Source organism: Centruroides vittatus, unplaced genomic scaffold (assembly GCF_030686945.1).
Source record: "Centruroides vittatus isolate TY-2023 unplaced genomic scaffold, ASM3068694v2 scaffold_149, whole genome shotgun sequence".
NCBI classification, from domain to species: domain Eukaryota; kingdom Metazoa; phylum Arthropoda; class Arachnida; order Scorpiones; family Buthidae; genus Centruroides; species Centruroides vittatus.
Window position 1 is genome coordinate 1 of NW_027122681.1, and position 20,003 is coordinate 20,003.

Below are 20,003 nucleotides of genomic sequence, written 5' to 3' on the forward strand. Positions count from 1 at the left end.
CCTTGAGGCTTGGATTTTTTGTAAAATAATTTAAAATTGCCATATTTTTCGTAATTTTTGCGTTAGACACGCGCTCTCTTTTTATTTTGTTTACAAACACTTCAGTCTCTCTGATTATCGTATTTTTTTATATAATTGACAAGAAAAAGTTTTTTAAAAAGTCAAAAGTTCGACGTATTTTCATTTAAAAAAAATTAATTTAAAAAATTGTATTGTTTAACATACTGATTACAAACTTGAAGTGTTTTTACGTCTATCAAAACAAACCGCGTCATTCTAGCTGCAGTAGAAGGCCAGATGTTTACGTTCAAAGTTGTGATTTATGACAGGGGAGTGTCAAGTTACACGCGCTGTCATGGCGGCGGCTCCCCGCTGTGACAAGCGATACTTATTTTTTATTATTTCCAAATATGTAAGATTTAATAAATGTTCGCAATAAAATTACTTGGATTGGCTTTTGTTCAGGTTGTCTGACTGTACACCAACAAATCAGTTCATCTCTAGTCAAATATTCCCGGGAAACCACCTTCCTATATTAAGTCTATGGGAGACTTTCTTGCCGTTAATTGGCTTTAAATTTCTTGTTTATACGCCTTTTACTCTCTAATTAGTCATTTCTATCATGATTGAATCTATATTAACCAATGAGCGTTCTCTCAGAACCGTCTATTCAGGATTTTCCCGCGAAGAACCAATGTCTTCCAAAGTCACGTGAGCGGAGTCAGACCTAAACAAACGTTGAGAAATAGCTATTTTCTTCATATTATTGCTGTAATTTTACTAGTTTTCATGTTATTTGACTTTATTTAGACCAGAAGATTACATATCAGAAACTTCCAGTCGAAAAATTTACTCATGACTTCCGGATGTTGCCTATTCTCTGGAAAAAATTAATTCATCGCTAATTATATTTGAATATTGTAATATTCGTTTAAAAAATATTTATAGTGTGTTTAACATATACTTCTCGAAGCAAAAATACGTTTAAAACTCGTTAATGGACTTAACATGACCTAGTTACCCCACCACTCCCCCGCTGAGTCAGGAAGTAATTATAAACTTTCAACCCCGGGACGCAAGACACGTGCGTTTGTTTTCTTTGAAAGTAAACACATGCCTTTGCGTTAAATAATCTCGGCAAATAAAAAAACGTATTTAAAAAATTTTTTAAGAATGCTTGTTTTGGCAAATAAACATTTACATATTGTTTTAATGATCGAAAATCTCGTTATATTTGAGTAATTACGGTTACTTGTGCTCACCCCGATAGATTCTCGAGTTCCCGGGGTGTTCAGTATATGACAACGTCCCACGAACTTCGACCAACAGCTGCTATCAAGGTCAGAAAGTTGAAAACATGTGATTGCATATAGACTGTATGTCTGTTCGCTTCATTTCAAATTGGTACCTGGACAAATTTTTCGAAATCCATTCTTTATAGGTTATGTGAAAAACATCTGTTTTTGTTATATTCTTAGATATATTGATAACTTATAACAGATACTGCTGTAATAAACCAATTATAAGTTATCAATATATAGAAGTATATAACAAAAACAGATGGTAACCTAAGGAATAAACACGATCATAATTCTAGATCGATTTATAGTTTATAACAGATACTGCTATAATAAACAAATTATAACAATAAACCGATCTAAATAATGATCGTGTTTACTCCTTAGGTTGACATATGTTCAGCAGATCCAAAGTAAAACATATGGCGTTTCTATTTCGAATATTATTGGTTAAAACGGTTACATTTATTGCCAACCTGTATAAGACCACTGTCACGTCATCTGTCTTTCTACATGTGTTCTACGTTTTGACTCAAACAGAAAATGGCGAGTAGAATGCAAACTTCCGAAGAGATCGAGGAATATCTTTTTGATTCCGAATCAGATGAGGGAGACATATATATCCCTACATCATCTGAAGATTCATCATTAGAAGATGAAGCAGACATTGGCCTACCAGGCACAAGCGCAATCGCTGGGTATAACTGGAGTGAAGACGCGGAGTTTTCTCCTCCTTCCTTTCCCTTCCAGGGGAACAAATCTGGAATACGAGTAATTACGGATCGACATTCTGAACTTGATATATTCGAACTGTTATTTACTGAAGAAAACATCTGCATAATTACAGACGAAACGAATCGTTATTTTGAACAGGTCAGTGCAAAAAATTTACTATCTCCTAATATACAAGATTCTTGGAAACAAACAACAACTACAGAACTAATGATATTTTTTGGACTATGCATGCTAATGGGGAGTGTTAAGAAAAATGCTATTCGTGACTACTGGAGTAGTGATCCAAAAATTTCAACGCCGTTTTTTTCCGACACTATGTCCAGAAGTAGGTTTGAGCTTCTGCTTAGAATGCTCCATTTTGTAAACAATTTAACAATAGATCCAGCAAATAGACTTTCTAAATTCGGAAACATACTCCAAAATCTAAAAGCCTCCTGGAAGTCATATTTCTATCCATATGAAAATGTATGTATAGACGAATCGCTTTTTCTTTGGAAGGGACGACTTTCGTTTAAACAATATATTCCTTCAAAACGTTCCCGTTTCGGTATAAAATTGTATATTTTAGCTGATTGCAAAACAAAATTTGTTTTGGATATAATCGTATATACTGGTAAAACTACAGAAATTGCTGATACATATAAAGCTTTTGGACATTCTGGAAGTGTAGTACTTACGCTCCTGGAGGATTATTACGGCAGAAACCATAAATTATATATCGATAATTATTACACTTCTCCTGCACTAATAGAACGATTAAAAATAGAAGGAATTCAATCATGCGGAACTGTCCGGCAAAACAGGAAGAATTTGCCAAACGATAGAAAAAAATTAGTCCGAGGAGAAGTGTCCGTTTTCCATACGGATAGTATGTTATATGAACGATGGGTGGATAGGAGAGAGGTGAGAATGCTAACAAACTTTCTCCCACATAAAATGGAAACTGAGGCATCAACTTCAACGTCTACAAGTACCACAAAACCACTTACAGTACTAAAATACAATGGAAATATGGGAGCAGTTGATAACCTTGACACGGTCCTGAGTTATAACCAAACACCCAGGAAAACCGTCAAATGGTATAAAAAGTTATTTTTTCATTTTTTAGACATATGCACTTATAATTCTTACATCTTATATACAGATAAACATCCAAACAAATATAGACATTTTTCAGAATTCAGACTCGAACTTATACAGCAAATTGTCGATAAATACACTCCTTCATATGATTACTGTCATACAAAAAGTGGACGTCCGAGTAAATATGAAAATCCAAAGAGACTAAAACTAGAAAAACATTTTCTCTCTCTTATACCACCCACGGAAAAAAGCAAAAAACCATACAGAAGATGCCACGTTTGTGGAAATTCAAAAATTAACCCCAGAAAACGCGTTCAAACCCGATATGAGTGCAAGAAGTGTGATGTTGCGCTATGTGTAACTCCGTGTATGGAGATTTATCATACAAAACTTGTATTTTAGTTGTATTTGTATGTTTTTTTCTTATTTTTTTACTATTTTATATAATAAATAATTTTGTATTGTATTTAAAAATAATATTGTATATATTTTGTATCTTTTTTCTTATTTCTTTATTTTTTGCATTATAAATAAATGAATAAATAAAAAATAAAGTATGTTAACAAACAATTTTTTAAAATTATTTTTCGAACTTAAATTTTTATACACAGAAATAATTGTTAAAAGTACAATTTCAAAATATTTTATATGGTCTCAAAAAACAATGTTTTCAATATTATTACGTAAAAAAAACTTTGACACGCGCGTCACGCGTTACTCAGCGCGCGCCACAATAAAATAATTGTTTCTGTCACAGCTACTGTCCTTGAAAGACGTTGTGTACACGTGTTAAAGTTAATTATAGCTCTGTAAACACTAAGGGCCGATTTAGCGGTAATATTATCACGTACAAAAAGTTTGACAAGCATGACACACGCGCCGCGCGCGTCACGCGTCGCGTGGCGCAACGCTTATCGCCTGCCACAACTCCTGTCTCAGCTAGTGTCCTTGAATGACCGTTTGAACATTCTTAAGAGTTATTTTTAGCTCTGTAAACAGTGGGGACCGATTTAGCGGTAATAAATGTAATAAACGAACCGGAATTGCAGTTTAACAATTTGATACGCGACAGGGGACCATAAAATCGGTAATTAATTGAAATAAAGCAAAAAAATCATTCAAAAAACGTAACCTTAATAAGATTCCAACGAAAGAAGATTGAATAAATCGTTTAATACACGGTATCCTACCGCACGGCTTTATGCAAATTAAATAAAGTTTATGACCAGAGCCTCAGGACGTATGACGTCAACGGTTCTACGTCACACACGTGGCTTGAGGCCCTGGACAGATGTCGTCAACCCCATTGTAGGTAAATTTCAAAATCCAGGTGGGCAAACCACGCCTTCGGCAAAAGTGATGCACGACGTCTTCTCTACGTTAAAGCTGAAACCATTGTCTTGGACCAATTGTCTATGCGATTTAGGGAGGTTTGCAGTTGTCTCTCAATAAAACTCATGTTAGTAGACTGGCAGGAGATCTGAAAGTCATCCACATACAGAGAGTGTTTCACACTGGGAGGGAGACATTTAGCTATGCTGTTAATTTTAATTAGAAACAGAGTCACACTCAAAATAGAACCTTGAGGAACACCTTCTTCTTGTGTGTAAGGCCTAGATAAAGTTGTGCCCATCCTGACTTGGAATCTTCGATTCCGTAAAAAGTTTTTTATGAAAGTTGGCAAATTACCCCGCAATCCGAATTGGTGCAGATCACGAAGTATTCCGTATCGCCAGCAGCGATCATAGGCCTTCTCTATATCGAAAAACACAGACACTAAGTGCTGTCGTCTAACAAACGCTTCGCGTATGGATGCCTCAAGCTTTACTAAATTGTCCGTGGTACTCCTGTTCCTACGAAATCCACTCTGATGTGGTGAAAAGTAGTTCTTTTCCTCTAGGAGGAACATCAAACGTCTGTTTACCATTCTCTCAAAAAGTTTACAGAGACAACTCGTCAGAGAGATTGGTCTGTAATTAGAGGGATTCTTGCAGTCTTTACCTGGCTTGGGAATGGGAATAATGATTGATAGCCTCCAAGAGTCAGGGAAAATATGTTCTGTCCATATTCTGTTAAACAGATTCAAAAGATTACAAAGGGAATTGTCTGACAAGTTTTTAATCATGCTGTAGTGGATTTTATCCGGGCCTACAGCGGTATTCCCCGAGCGAGACATCGCTCTATGTAATTCGATTCTGGTGAATGGCACATTATATTCCTCATTAGATGAGGAGTGAAAGTTTAAGTACTGTTTTTCACTTTGGGCTTTATAAACCTGAAAATTCCTTGCATACATCATATTGCTGGATGAAGCCGAAAACGTCTCACCCAACAAATCAGCAATACCTTGTATATCACTGATTATTGTGCCATTATTTTCCAACATGGACAGAGAATGAGAAGCATATTTCCCATTAATTTTATGGATTTTATCCCAGACTGCTTTTGAGCTGGTGGAAGATGTTATGCTAGATACATACTTCCTCCAAGAATCCCTTTGGCTTTGCCTCCTTATTTTCCTGGCATTTGCCTTTGCTTTTTTAAAAGCAATCAAATTCTCAGCAGTGGGGTATCTTCTGAAAATCCCCCATGCTTTCTTTTGCTTTTTAAATGCTGCCTCGCAGTTCTGATCCCACCATGGTTTCGGATGCTTTGGATATCTGGTTGATGTTATCCCCATTGTTTTTTCAGCTGCCTGAATAATAGTCGATGTGACGGCTTCAACTGCATCATTGATATCAGCAGTATTGACCATTTCCTCAGTGATTTTAGCCAAAGAAGAAAATGCAGGCCAATCTGCTGTTTCAAGTTTCCAGCGTGGTGGACGGGCTGTTTCACAGCTTTCTCTGCCTCGGTATTTTAGAAATATTGGGAAGTGGTCACTAGAAAGTGGATTAGATCCAACCCCCCATGTAAATGCTGAAAACAAGTTCGGACTGGCTAATGATAAATCAATGGCAGTGAATGTTCTTGTTGGGGCATGGAAGTATGTCACTTCTCCGGTATTAAATATATACAGTTGGTGATTGCCTATAAATCTCTCAATGGCCCTGCCACGACGATTCATGTCGGGACTGCCCCACATTGGATTGTGACCATTGAAATCACCGAGTAAAAGGAATGGAGTTGGCAGCTGTTCAACCAAGGCATCCAATTCATCATCATTGACTCTGACATCTGGTGGCAAGTATATGGAACAAACTGTGACAGTAACGCCGATTGAAATTCTGACTGCCACGGCTTGCAGCTCTGTTGTTATTTGTACTGGTAAAGACGGGATGCGGTTTGAAACCAGTACAGCCACACCTCCACTGGCGCGGGTGTGGCTGTCATCATTTTTACGGTAGAGATCAAATCCTTTTAAAGAAATTCTTTTTCCAGATTTCAAATGTGTTTCCTGAAGTGCCACGCAGAGAGATAAAGTAGACGATGTCAGGTGTTTAATGTCAGAGAAGTTGTTGCGAAAACCACGACAGTTCCATTGGATTATTTTATAATCCATTATGTGTTTGAGGCAGCATTCTTTGTAAAGGTATCCCTCTTTAATTTTACAGCCGATTTGCCTTTTGGAGGTGAGGCTGGTGATGTAACCACCTTATTAGTCTCCTCATCTGAGAAGTCGGAGAACTCACTCATAGACTGAGTCTCTGATCTTTTAGATTTAGAGAGGGCTGATTTTAATTTTTGTTTGTTGAGTGGGTTCTTATTAGCTTTTTTTGAACCCACATTTCTGGTTACTACCCCTGCTTTAGGTAGGGGTGTTCTTTTCTTTATACTCTCCTTTTCTTCTGTTTCTTTGGATTGAGTTAATAAACATCTAGCATGGCAAGTGAGAGATTCATTTGGTGAAACGGAAATGTCTGTCTGAACCCCACGTGTGTTTGTGGACTTCAAAACAGCAGCAAATGTTTTCTGTTTCACTGGTGCACTTACAGTGACCATGCGCCGAGCCTCTGGGTAAGGTATGTTGTTCACTGTTTTTAGGCGTTGAACTTCTTTTTCTCTTTGCCATGCAGGGCATTTCCGGGAATAGGCAGGATGGGCATCCTGGCAGTTCACACAGTGTGGAGTACTTTTACATTCAGTACTGTTGTGGCCTTCAGTTCCACACTGTGCACATAAGCTTTTGCCTCGGCAGGAGGTCTGGGAATGTCCAAATCGCTGGCATTTGAAACAACGCAGCGGATTTGGAACGTATGGTCGAACTGGGCATCGAAGATATCCCGCAGTAACGAATGATGGCAATGTTGGCTTTCCGAAAGTGAGAATCAGATGTTTAGTCGGTATCAGCTTGCCATCACGACGAATGGAGATGCGTCGAACAGCAGTGACACCTTGATCTGCAAGACCGATCTGGATGTCTGCTTCATCTTCAGACATCAGATCGACCTCAGATATCACACCACGTGACGAGTTCAAACTTGTGTGTGGTGTGATAATGACAGTTATGTCTCCTAGAGATTTAGTTTTTAAAAGCTTTGCTGACTGTTGAGGAGAGGCTGCCTCTACAAGTAAATCTCCTGACCTCAATTTTTGAATTTTTTTAAGATGCCCAATGGTTGATTCAAATAATTTTTGGATCAAAAAGGAGGAACATTTGGACAGAGATGTTTCTCCCGTAGCATGAACAATAAGGTAAGCCGGTTGGTTGGTAGAAGTAAAATCCCTTGGTGGTGATGCATTGGTGCATGGTGTTTTAGATTTTATTGAATCCATATTAAAAATTATTATTCAGCTCCCGGTGACCCCACCCACCATGGGGCCCAACAAGGGGATGCCGTCACATGGGAGATTCCCACAGACCGTCACACCAGGGTTTCCCAAGAGCTATACTCTCACAATGCAGTCGAGTAGAGCACATCTTGTCTGACGTGTCCACCCGGTCTGCATCGATCAGTTGACTCCAAGCCGGGGTCAACAATGACTCAACGATCAGCCGATTGACTCAAACGGAGCCTGATTTGAGCCTCCCGTTTATCCGAAGCAGGGGCCAAAGCAGTGTGTTGGGGACGTTATGTTGCCCCTCAACTACCAGGATCCCCGTTTCCGGCATACGGGTCACCACGCATGGCAAACACATGGGTGGGCGTTCAGATCCCAGGGATGGTAAAGAAGAGTTACTAAACCATCTCTGGGAGGTCCCCTCACCACGGACAGGAACCCACATCGGAGGGGTGTTGAAAATTGATACCGGCCCAATCGGCCCATGAAGAGATGGAGTCCAGTTGGTCTTGTAGGCCGCTTTCACTGTTACTGACCAAGGCTATATCGTCCGCGTAGGCAAGGACGTCAATGGTGTGACCATGGAGGCAGTAGCCTTTGCCCAAGGATTGGAGGCGGCGTAGCGCAGGGTCCATTGTCAGAACAAAAAGCAGAGGGCTAATGGGCAGCCCTGGCGGACTCCCGAGAGCATTGCGATGGGATCAGTGTATCCAGTACTGGTTCTAACCCTGGTGGTGGTCCACTCGTAGAGTTGTTGGATGGTGGAGATTGTGTCTTGGTGGAGGCCGTGCCAGGCCAAGGATTTCCAAATGATGTCATGTGGGATATTGCCGAAGGCGTTGGCTATGTCCAACCAAGCCACGAAGCATTCCCTCCTCTCTCTCCTAGCCCCCCCCCCCGAAGTGGGAAGCCGACCTTGTCGTGGTGGGGGGGCCTAGCGGCGAGAGGCAGGGGTGTGAAGTCTCGATTTTCGGGACGGAAGCCCCATGTCTTGGTCCCGGTCGCCGATGGAGTTTTAAACTCGGGCCGAAGGTTTCAGAGGTGTCAGAGTATCGAGGCCTTGGGTCTGCGTGTTGTGCCTCATGGCAGCAAGTTGTCCAGAGTTGCAGTGGGTTCGCCCGCGGCCCCCAAAGGAGTTTCCGAATTTTTCTCTCTATCTGGAACCTATCTCCGATTGGGGCGGATGGCAAATAAAGCTGTGAATTGGACTTATAACACGAAGGCTCACATTGAGACAGAAGAGAGACTGGTGCGAACGTGGCACGGACTCATTCCTAATAGTATTGGCAATAAGAGGGCCAAAATGAGCCCTCAGTAAGTCCAGAGCTGGGGGATGAGTGCCGTAGCCGCTACTAACAGGAGTCCCGGAGGCCTTGTCTTCGGACAAGATATGTGGAGTGTGATCGATTGGACTTGTCCGATGTTTAAGTTGGTAGTCCTGCTGATGGAAGTTCTGGCGCTCGCCGGTCGGCACCACTCGATAGGGGCGCTGCTGAAACGTGGTAGGGATCTTACACTTTGGTGGAACGGTCCCGAGTCCCCCTACTCGCGACGGTCAATTCGTCTGCTTGTAGCGAGATGGTTGTCGAACTTAAAACGGTGAGTTTACCTCTGACACGACACAGAGGTTGCTGGGCTTCTTGGATTCAATTCCCGCGTCGGCGAGGTATCCGGAGATAATCTGGAAACCAAGACACACGCCACGAACTCCCTCATCGGACCTGGTGGCGCGGGCCGATGTATCGGTTCTGGTGGCGCGGAACCGGTGTAGTAAAGGGGCGACTGAAATGCAGTCGGCAACGTCCCTGCCCGTGGTAGCGCTGACCACGTAAATACCTTCTGCCCGGTAAAAGAAGAATCAGCTTCTCAGGGTGAAGGCCCCGGTGTGCAGCACACACACCCTGGGTACTGCCTTGGGGTCTAGAACTGCATTGATGACCATGCCTCGAGACGAGGAGCTGAGCTCCCAAGCCGAAGTCTTGTGTGCGAGTGACGGAGGGATGTATGCACCTACAGAAGGTTGGTAGGGTCCCGCCAGCTGATGTCTATCCTGACGGGCAGTCGGCAGAGCCGCTCTCCAGGCGCATAGGGCCAACTTCCCTATGTCCTGGGGGGGGAGCGGTGCTTAAAGGCCTGAACGTGCGTTGGATGGCCGTATATGGTCTCGGAGGACTGGAAGTGGGAAGAAGGTCTCCTAGTAGGGCGGATGGGGCGGCCCAAGCCAAGCAACCAGCCGGGCTGGGGTGACCTTGGGTAGGCGGCCATTTAAATGGGTAGCTGTCCCGGCAGCGGGCCAAGCAGTGACGGCCCGGCAATAAGATGGCCAAAATGGAACCATCAGTAAGTCCGAAGCCAGAGCAGGCTCTTAAACGCATTTCTTGAAGCCTGAACGGAGTCGGGGCACCCATGAAAGGTCGGGACCACCCCGAAGTTTCTCTCTCTTTTTTATTATTATTGATACAATGGCTAAGAATTCGTGTTGTGCGGATTTACTGTGTGCTGGTACTAGTGTTGACAAGCCTACTATTACCAAAGCTGTTGTACCTTCGACTGATGATATGCTCTCGGAGGGAGAAATTAACGTCAAAGACGTTACAACTGCTGAAGGTGGGAGTGCGGACCCCCCACGGCCAAAGCGGGCCTTGCGGAAACGCAAGCCCGCTAATGACCAGCAGGCGCCTGAACGAGACAGGCAAAGAGACACCCTGAAGGTGTCGATCCCCATTATGGCCAGCGAGTCCGATTCGGACTCATCTGAGCCTAATAGTGGGGAGATCTCCGAAACCGCTTCCTCTAACGAGGATAGCGAGTGGCAGCCCGCGCCTTCCAACGCCAGAACAAGGCGTAAACAAAGACGGGCACAGGAGGCCAAAAGCAAGGCAGCGAAATCCGAAGGCGACAAGCCTAAAGAGGATGCTGCTCAGCCTGCGGCGACCGTGGTGGCGGGGAAACCCGCTGCCAAAACTAAAGGCGGGTCCAAAAAGAAGAAGGATCCTACCGTGGCGGCACCCGTGAAAAGAAGTACGGGAGCCACAGCCAAAACACCGTCTACGGCGCCTGCAAAACCGCAGGACGATCTCGAGACGGTCGAAAAGAGGCGGGTAGCACTTGATGGCGTGCACGAGGAGCTGACAAAGCTCCTCGCTCGTACTGACAACCGATGTCAGAAGGCCACATGTGCAACTATATACAAGCTTTTCAGTAGAATTGCTTCAATCGTAGGGGCGCAGGAGATTGAGATAGCCTCTCTCCGCGCTGAGAATAAAACCCTACGTGACCTGGTAGGTGCCCGACAAGCACCAAAGACTACGCTTTCAGAGCCTAAAGACGGCAAAGCAGCTTCAGCTGGCCGCGCAACTTATGCGGCCGCTGTAGCTCGGCCAGCCCCTCAGCACATCCAAGAAGGGGCGCGAGCAGCTGCCAAGCCCCGCCGGGTTCCAGCCACGGAGCACACGCTCCTGGTCTACCCGACGGATAAAGCGATGAGTAGCGACCAAACTAGGTCGCTGTTAAAAACGAACATCAACCCAACCAAACTGGGGGTTGGTATAAAAAATGTTCGAAGAATTCGTAATGGAGGCGTCCTGCTCGAGGTAGCGAAGCAACAGGACGTCCCCACGATCGTAAAGGAGTTGACGGAAGGCCCAGCTGCGCTACGAGAGGCGGTCAACTGCCGGCTGCCCCAAAAGCGCAGACCAAGGGTAGTACTTTTTGATGTCAGTCCGGACATCAAGTTAGAGTCTTTAATGGAGACCATTAAAGCCCAGAATAACCTAGAGTTGCAGACTGGTGACCTGCAGCCTAGGTTCCCTATGAAGGGGAAGGGGGGCCTCGTCAATTGGGTTCTGGAGGCCTCCCCTAAGGTCTACCACACCCTACTGAAGATGGGGCGACTTCATGTAGGGTGGACTCGTAACCGGGTGAAAGGATACACGGCTATCACCCGATGCTACAAGTGCTACGGGTTTAACCACGTAGCCAAGAGCTGTTCGGCGGCAGCTCAGGCTTGTAGCAAGTGTGCCGAGGGCCACTCCTATCGGGAGTGTAAGGCCACAGTGCCTATGTGCATTAATTGCAAAAAGGCAAATCAAAAGTTCGGCCTGCAGCTGGATACTGGCCACTCAGCGATGAGTGCCAGCTGCCCGTGTTATACACGGGAGCTCGCAAGAGTTCAGGCCCGAACTGACTTCGGTCAGTAAGGGATAACGATAAATAATCTGCATTCGATACCTCTTCTATTTCAAACTGGAGGGATAACGAGCGTAGCTGCAGAATACTGCAGTTCAACGCTGAAAAGTGCCGTGCCGCGACTGCCCAATTAAGGGTAGAAGTGGTCGAGCGGGAGATTGACATCCTCCTGCTCCAAGAGCCATACTTAGTACAAGGAAAGGTTAGTGGCCTATCGCTACAATGGAGCGTTTTTGCTCATGAAGGGGACGACTGTCGTGCCGCAGTTATTCTTACACGAAGGAACGTCGAAGCTTTTGCTATCCACGTCTCGCGACTCGTGGTGGCCGTAGAAATACGGTCGCCCACCTGCACTTGGGTCGCGGTCTCCAGTTACCGCCCACCGTCATTAAATCTGGGAGTCCTTCTGAATGAACTCGAAGGGGTTGTCCCGCTCCACTGCAGAGTAGTCTTGGCCGGTGATTTTAACGCCAAGCACTCGCTGTGGGGCTCCCCAGTGGATGATCCTGACGGGAACATGATGAAGGAAACGGTGGAGGGGTGGGGTTGGCACGTGCTGAACGATCCGTTCGGCATCGCTACCTTCTCCTCTCCCTCGGGCGAAAGCTGGATTGACCTTACCATCGTTAGTGGAGCAATGCTGAGACTAACTTCGCAATGGGAAACGATCGATGCTGAAAGCTGTAGTGACCACCGTTTCATCTCTTTTGAGGTGGGGTGTGGCTCGCCCCAGTGGCCGAGCAAGCACTACAAGCTAACTGAAGGAAACCGCCATCGATTTAGCAAATGCCTCGCTAAAAAGACGGCCGACATCGAACCGCAAATCTTAGCAGTAGAGAGCGTCGAGGACCTGGAGGAAGCTGTGGCCGCTCTTACCAATGCAGTCAGAGGAGCGGGAGACCGCACACTCGTGCACGGTAGGCCCAGCAACCACCGGTCAGTTCCCTGGTGGACCCAGGAACTGAGTGTCCTACGGAAGCGTACGAGGGCGCTCCGCCGACGTTTCCAACGCTGTACAGATAGCGACCTTCGAGCAACCAGGAAACTGGAGTTCCAGCAGGCAAACGCCGAGTACAAGTACAAGTTGAACGATGCTAAGAAGACCTCATGGCTCAGTTTCTGTCAGGAAATTAGTGACGAAAACCCGTTCTGTCTACCCTACAAGCTAGTGGTGGGCAAGTTCAAGCGTAGTACGGTCTTGGGGCCCATCAAAAAGCCCGACGGGACCCTAACCTCCTCACAGGAGGAGTCGATTGAGGTACTGCTCCGCTCGCACTTTCCGTGCGATGAGCAGTCTGAGGACACTGAAGAACAGCGGCGGCTTCGCAGAGATGCGGAGTTGCCCGTTCTTGAGGTCGTGTCGACAGAGCCGGTAACTGACTCTGAGGTGGCCCACACAATCGGCAACCTAAGGAAGAGAAAGGCACCTGGCGATGACGGAATCACGGCCGAAATGGTACAAGTTCTGCAACATGAACGTCCTAACCTGCTCCGTACTCTGTATCAGAAGTGTCTGCTCCTGGGTCATTTCCCAGTGCAGTGGAAGCGGGCGCGTCTTGTGTTCATTCGCAAGGGAAGGCGCCCGAAGAACGAACCTAAGTCTTATAGGCCCATAAGCCTATTACCAGTCCTAGGGAAGGTTCTTGACAGAATCCTTAGCGACAGGGTGTACTACCACCTTAAGCGGAGAGGGCTGTTGCACCCACAACAATATGGGTTCCGGCCGGACTTGTCTACCTGCAGAGCATTACATCGGGCGGTCAATCTGGTTTACCAGAACCGCCAGCAGGGTCTCCACACGTCTCTCATCTCGATGGACGTAGTGGGGGCGTTTGACAATGTCTGGTGGCCATCCATCGTGGGTGAACTGCGGAAGGCGAACCTGCCGACCAACCTCGTATCGCTTTCCAGGAGTTTCCTGAGCGACCGCGCGGTAGTTTACCATACACCCAGCATGAGTTTCGAGAAGGTACTGGAGAGGGGTTGTCCCCAAGGATCCTGTATCGGACCATTGCTCTGGAACGTTCTAGCGGACACGGCGCTGAGGCAAGTCCTACCGGACGAAGTCCAGCTGCAGGCTTACGCAGACGATCTGTTGTTAGTAGTTGCCGGCCATAGCCGTAAGGAGATGGAAACCCACGGCAACGAAGCAATAGAACGACTCGTTCGCTGGGGAGAACTGAATAAGCTCTCCTTCAGCCCCGAGAAATCGGAGGCCCTGACGGTGGCCCGAACCGGTGTGTTGGCTCGCCGACCAATATACCGAATTCGGGGTAACCCCATCCAAAGGGTGAGCGAGCTGAAGTACCTCGGTGTTATCATCGATCAGACACTATGCTGGACGCCACATCTGAGGAGTGTTCGAGAAACGACAAACCTCACGATAGCGGCACTATCGAGACTAGCGAGACAGGATTACGGCCTTAGTGGGCACGCGCTACGATCCATCTATAAGATGAGTGTAGAGCGCGTTGTCTGCTATAAGGTGGTGCAATGAGAACTACAAAAGTACTTATGTGAACATCTTTACTGACTCTTTCTCCTCTGTCCAGGCAATTGGTAATTACGACTGGCGGCACCCCATCTGCAACCAAATCTTGCACGAAATTAACACCAACACTAATTTCTATGCGCTGGTCTGGGTCAGAGGGCATTCAGGCATTGAGGGGAATGAGTGGGCGGACTCTCTTGCTCGCTCGGCCTCCACAACCAACAACGTAGTAGGTTACACTTCAACTCCCCACAGTTACATCATCCGCAAACTGAGAGACAACGCCCTCTCCAACTGGCAGCACAAGTGGAACGTGATGGGCAACACCATCACGAAAAAATTTTTTCCAACTGTTTCCACAGCCATTAAGCATAATATTGGGCATCATCTTTCCCAATTTTACACCAATCACGGGAACTTTAGTAACTACCTAAACAGGTTTGGTAAATCTACAAATAAAAACTGTGTTATTTGTGGTATTCCTGACGGGGCCGAACACTACCTTCTTCAATGCCCCATGCTTCAAGATACACGTCAAAAAATTATTTCACTTCTACCACCTGGCACGAACTGGCCTTGTCAACTGGCCACGCTTCTCCAGGAAAAAAACCTAAAGGAAACGTTTGAAGAACTGGTTAAAAGGTACTTTCAAAGAGACAACTGTTAGGTAACGCACCATGGTACCAGTCTTTGCTGTATCCAGCTGTTCTGCTAGTCTTCATAGTTGCTGTCAGCGCTCCCCAACATCTTACATCTAGCTGTATGTTTATGAACCTGCTCAGCATGTGATCAACATGATAACAAAATGTATTTCATTATAATATAATTATAGCAATTTAAATATTGTAAGTTAATTGTAGCTTAATGGTATTTATTTTAAAACATTGTACTTTATTTGTAATTATTTGTTTATATGTACCACCTGTATTATAAGTGGGTAGAAGTACACCCACCTTCTGTATATACCTTCGTCTTTTTATCTAGGGGTGAACTCTGTAATGTATTGTATATTCCCCCTACTGTTCCTTTGTGTAACCTGTAGTTTTAAGTTTCACTCTTTGTTTTGGCGCTGAACCTATGAATTCAGCAGAGCACTTCATCGACACAACTTCTACTATGTAATTAATGTACATTTTTATCCTTTTTTTGTATTCTACCTCGATGATGCCTAGCGGTATCGAGGCTATTAATTATTTTAATTAATAAAGTTTCATGAAATGAAAAATGAATGCTACGCCTGTGGTATATGGTGGAAGGAATCTGCCAACGTCTGTCAGAGCAGGACGCTGCTCTCAATTCAGAGACCCGCTGCCCTGCGGATCACCAGAGCGTACAGAACTGTGTCTACGGAGGCGGCCCTGGTCTTGGCCGGACTGCTCCCGTTGCCTCTGGTCGTCAGCCAAGAGGCGGCCTTCTACAGGACAACTGTGGAGGGCATTGAGGCAAAGCATTGTAATCAGATGTGCCCAGCCAGACCAAGACGTTTGGCAGACGTTTTGAAAGTCCATCCGGCCCATAGGATCGGACTAGACTGGGATGTCGGTGAACCGACAGGAATCGGTGTTGAAATATACACCGACGGCTCTAAAGACGGTGGCTTAGTAGGTGCTGCGTATTGTGTCTATTCTGGTGGGGTACATGTGTACTCTCAATCAGTCAGATTGAATGAGGAGGCGTCCGTGTTTCAGGCAGAACTGGTGGCTCTGGCGGGGGCGTCCCAGTGGATCCTATTACATCCGGGTCCTGAGCCTGTCACGGTTTACTCTGACAGCCAATCGTCGCTTCAGGCATTAAGCGACGGGTATCATCAGAGATGAGTTGGTACGAGAGATCAGAGGTAGGGTACTGAGGGCGAGGCACGAGCGACACGTTGCCCTGCGGTGGGTCCGAGGCCACATCGGGATCCCGGGCAACGAACGTGCCGACCAACTGGCCAAGGCGGGGGCCAGGGGCCCATTTGTAACGAGGACGGTAGAACCCTCGGCAACATACATAAAAGGTACTCTACTGCAGTGGTCGATGAGGAGTTGGCAAGAGAGCTGGACTCAGAGTACGGTGGGTAGGTCGACCCACGCCTTCGTGCCTGACGTTGGCCTTACCCCAGTGAGTTGTTGTAGGTTGCTTACGCAGATACTGACCGGACACGGGAGGTTTCCCCACTTCAAGTCCATTCTTGGACAAGGAGATGGTTGCTGCTCCTGTGGGTGTCCTCGCGGCGACGCGAGACACTACGTACTTGACTGTCCTCTCACAGAGGATTTCCGCCGAGGGGCTGACCAAGTCGACTGGTCCAAGCCGCCTGAACAAGTACTTCGAACACTAGCAGCAAGTGAAGGAAACTTATTGAAACTAAAGGAATTGATGGTTAAAGTCTCAGATCTTTTCGATCTATGAGCCCAATGGACGCATTGGGCTGGGTACTTCCTTCTTGTAGGGAAGAGTGCCCTAATTAGTGCTTGGGAATATCTTAATTTATATTAAGGCTGTGCTTACCCACAGTCGCGGCAAAGGTGAATGCCGCATATTATAATATCATGACAGAGCAAATCCATGCGGTGAAAACCGCACAAACATAAAAAAGTTATGCCAAGTTAGTGAGTTGGGGCTAAGAGGGCGGATGGCAGCCCAGGAGATGCCTTTGGTGCCCCAACTAAAAGAAAAGAGTCAGTGACTACCTTCGGGTAAGAGACCAAGGCCCATGATTAAGGCATAGTCTCTAGAACCCTGTAGTGCCTGGTGGCGGAGCAGGGGAAAAGAGTTTCCTTATGAGGTCTCTCTCCTAGCATCCTGGATGATGGACTTCAGCAGAAAGTTGTGTTCAGCGCAGCCTTGGTAGTGGAGGAAACCCTTTTGGGACGGCGAGAGGCGATCATTGGCAACACACCACTTGAGGAGCCTGTCTGCCAGACACGCGGTGTAGAGCTTGCCTAGGGTGTTGGATAGGCAGATGGGTTGCCAATTATGAAGATTTGATGTATCACCCTTCTTGTGGATAAGCACTGTAGATGACTTCCTCCAGCTGGTGGGGATGTGCCCGGTCCTCTGCACGGCATTGAAGACTGCCGCCAAAATAACCCCTGTTGGATCGACGCGTCGCCAGTGGTGGTACCTTACCTTGTCAGGTCCTGGAGCAGTATTACGTCCTTTGGCCATTCGAGTGGCAACTTCATCCACCGAGAAGGGAATGTTCAGCGGGTCGTTTGTCGCTGGGGGTGGATCTTGCACTGCCGAAATCTGGGAGGTGGTGACAGGGAAGTGTCGTTCGTTGATAGCACGGAAGTGGCTGTATGTCTTGTCAGACTCCACCTGGCAGAAGCGTGAATCGCCGCCAATTATACGATCGAAGGCCCGTCTTTGGTTGGTTCTATAAAGCCGCTGGATCACGCTGGCTTCTGGATGGTGGTTCCCTTGAATACTAGAAGAAGAACGCTGGTTGGTATGCGGCTCGCGAATGTCGCAGATGTTGTAGGTGAGTTGAAGCAGGTCAGCTAAGATGCTTTCCAACATATCTTCATCCAGAGCCGCATCAAAGCGGCTAGCCCAGGCCAAAGCCCACTGTGGGGGCTCGGTGGAGGTAGAACCGGCTGGAGCAATGGGCGGTGGTGGCGCTATAGACGTAATGTCCTGTGGAGCATGTCTATTATCTGAAGGATATGGTTGATCCATGGACGGAGACACCAGTTCAAGAGGATGTGGCGGGCCTGGAGGATCCTGTAAAGTAATAAGAGTTGCGCTGTTGGTCAAACCTAATGAAGAAGTAGTTGCTGAAGTAGGTCGTGCAGTCCAGGCAGGTTGGCTCATAGGCAATCGGCATCCTCTGAGCCAATCCATCCGGCCAACGTCATCCTAAGAGGTTTGCTTCTTAGGATGACGTTGGCTGCGATGTGGTTTAGTAACAGCTGGAATCGTTGCAGGCGGGTCTTCGCATAGAACTTGCGTAGGACGTTCGGCTGTTGCATGGTCGCTGTTGCTTGGAGGGGATGTCGACACTGGCGAGGAAGTTCCCTGCTCCTGGCTACCCTCGACGATAGCGTGTAGAGACCTTGTCGTTCTTCTGGGGTGAACGGGAGTTGGTCTGCTAGATGGAGATGGAGTGAAAGAGTCTGAAAAAGAAGAAGCAGAGCAGCTAGCAGGCGACAAAGCAGTGTCCGATTGCAAAGGTGTCTGGCTAGAGGTAGGTTGACTATCAAGCAGCAAACGTGCCGGCCTTGTGGACCTCCGTGGGCAAGAAGAGGCTGGAACATCAGGAGAAAACAAAGAAGGTGACCCAAGGGTGTGGTCTTAACTCGAGGTAGAAGCATTCTGGGAAGCCTGGCACTTACATTACAGTTGCAATACTAACATACAAACTGGTCGTCACCCTTCAATAGGTATTGATGAGTCAGTCAAGTATGTCCAATTCTCAAACGAATAAGAATGACCTCAGATCTCCTGTCATAGGGTTTCTTCTGTATCCAATTTTCTATCACAGGTTTGATCTCGTGTAGTTTATTGTGGACTTGTGCGTTCCACACATTTTGCCATCTCTCCTCTAGTCGTTTTTTAACAACTAGCTTCAAGTCACCTCCTTCAATAAGCATTGTATGCTGACAAGGGCTTGCTGACTTTGCAGCTGCGCCAGCTCTCATTTCCTCTTATACCTACATGGCCTGGGACCCAACAAAATTTTACAAGAATATTACTCGCAATCAGATGGCAAAACAGTTTGCGAATTTTAATCACTATAGAGTGAGAACTAGGTTCATGTGAGATCAAAGCCTGAAGTGCACTAACTGAGTCAGTGTAAATAACACAGCGACGATGACCTTTCCTAATTATATATTTTAAGGCTAGATAAATAGCCTGCAACTCTGCAGTAAAGATGGAAGAATTCAATGCAATTTGTTCTGCCACGATCTCATCCTGGCAGACGAAGGCTGAGCCAACGTAATCAACCGATTTCGATCCATCAGTTTAAATAGGAATTAAATTCCTGTCGTGGTGTTGAAATTCTGCAAAGTGCTGCCTATAGATGTAGTCCGGAGTGGATTCCTTAGGAAACTGCTTTAAGCTTAAATCAACATTTATCACAGGAGTTGACCAAGGTGATATATTATCGACCTCAACCTGTGAGATGTTGCTTGTGTCCACGTCAATCGTGCTGCTTACATTCTCCATTCTTATGTCAAATGTAGGGACACTACTTGGACGAGCTGCAAATAATCTTTTCAGCTGACTATCTGAACAATCAGCTAACAATTTATTCTGAGATCTCTGTTTAATATAATAAAAAAGAGACAACTGTTCTCTCCTAAGAGATAGTGGAGGCTCATGGGCGTCAACATACAAACTTTGAACAGGAGAAGTTCAAAATGCACCAGTGCACAAACGCAATGCTTGACGGTGGATTGGATCCAGCATCCGAAGAGTAGATTCTCGCGCAGAGCCATACACAACACATCCATAGTCCAGCTTAGAGCGAACAAGGGCCCTATAAATCCTGAGCA

The 20,003-nt window shown here is 46.1% G+C and overlaps 1 protein-coding gene across 1 annotated transcript; it reads left to right on the forward strand.

The window, feature by feature from the left end:
* The first annotated feature begins 1,841 nt into the window (after positions 1 to 1,841).
* LOC136987190 (piggyBac transposable element-derived protein 4-like) lies at positions 1,842 to 3,518 on the forward strand. The gene has a single exon (XM_067284882.1). The coding sequence runs from the start codon at positions 1,842 to 1,844 to the stop codon at positions 3,516 to 3,518; it is 1,677 nt and encodes a 558-aa protein (XP_067140983.1).
* The last annotated feature ends 16,485 nt before the right edge of the window (positions 3,519 to 20,003 follow it).

Coding starts and splice junctions, on each gene's coding strand:
- LOC136987190 (XM_067284882.1), top strand. CDS start 1,842: ATGGCGAGTAGAATGCAAACTTCCGAAGAGATCGAGGAATATCTTTTT.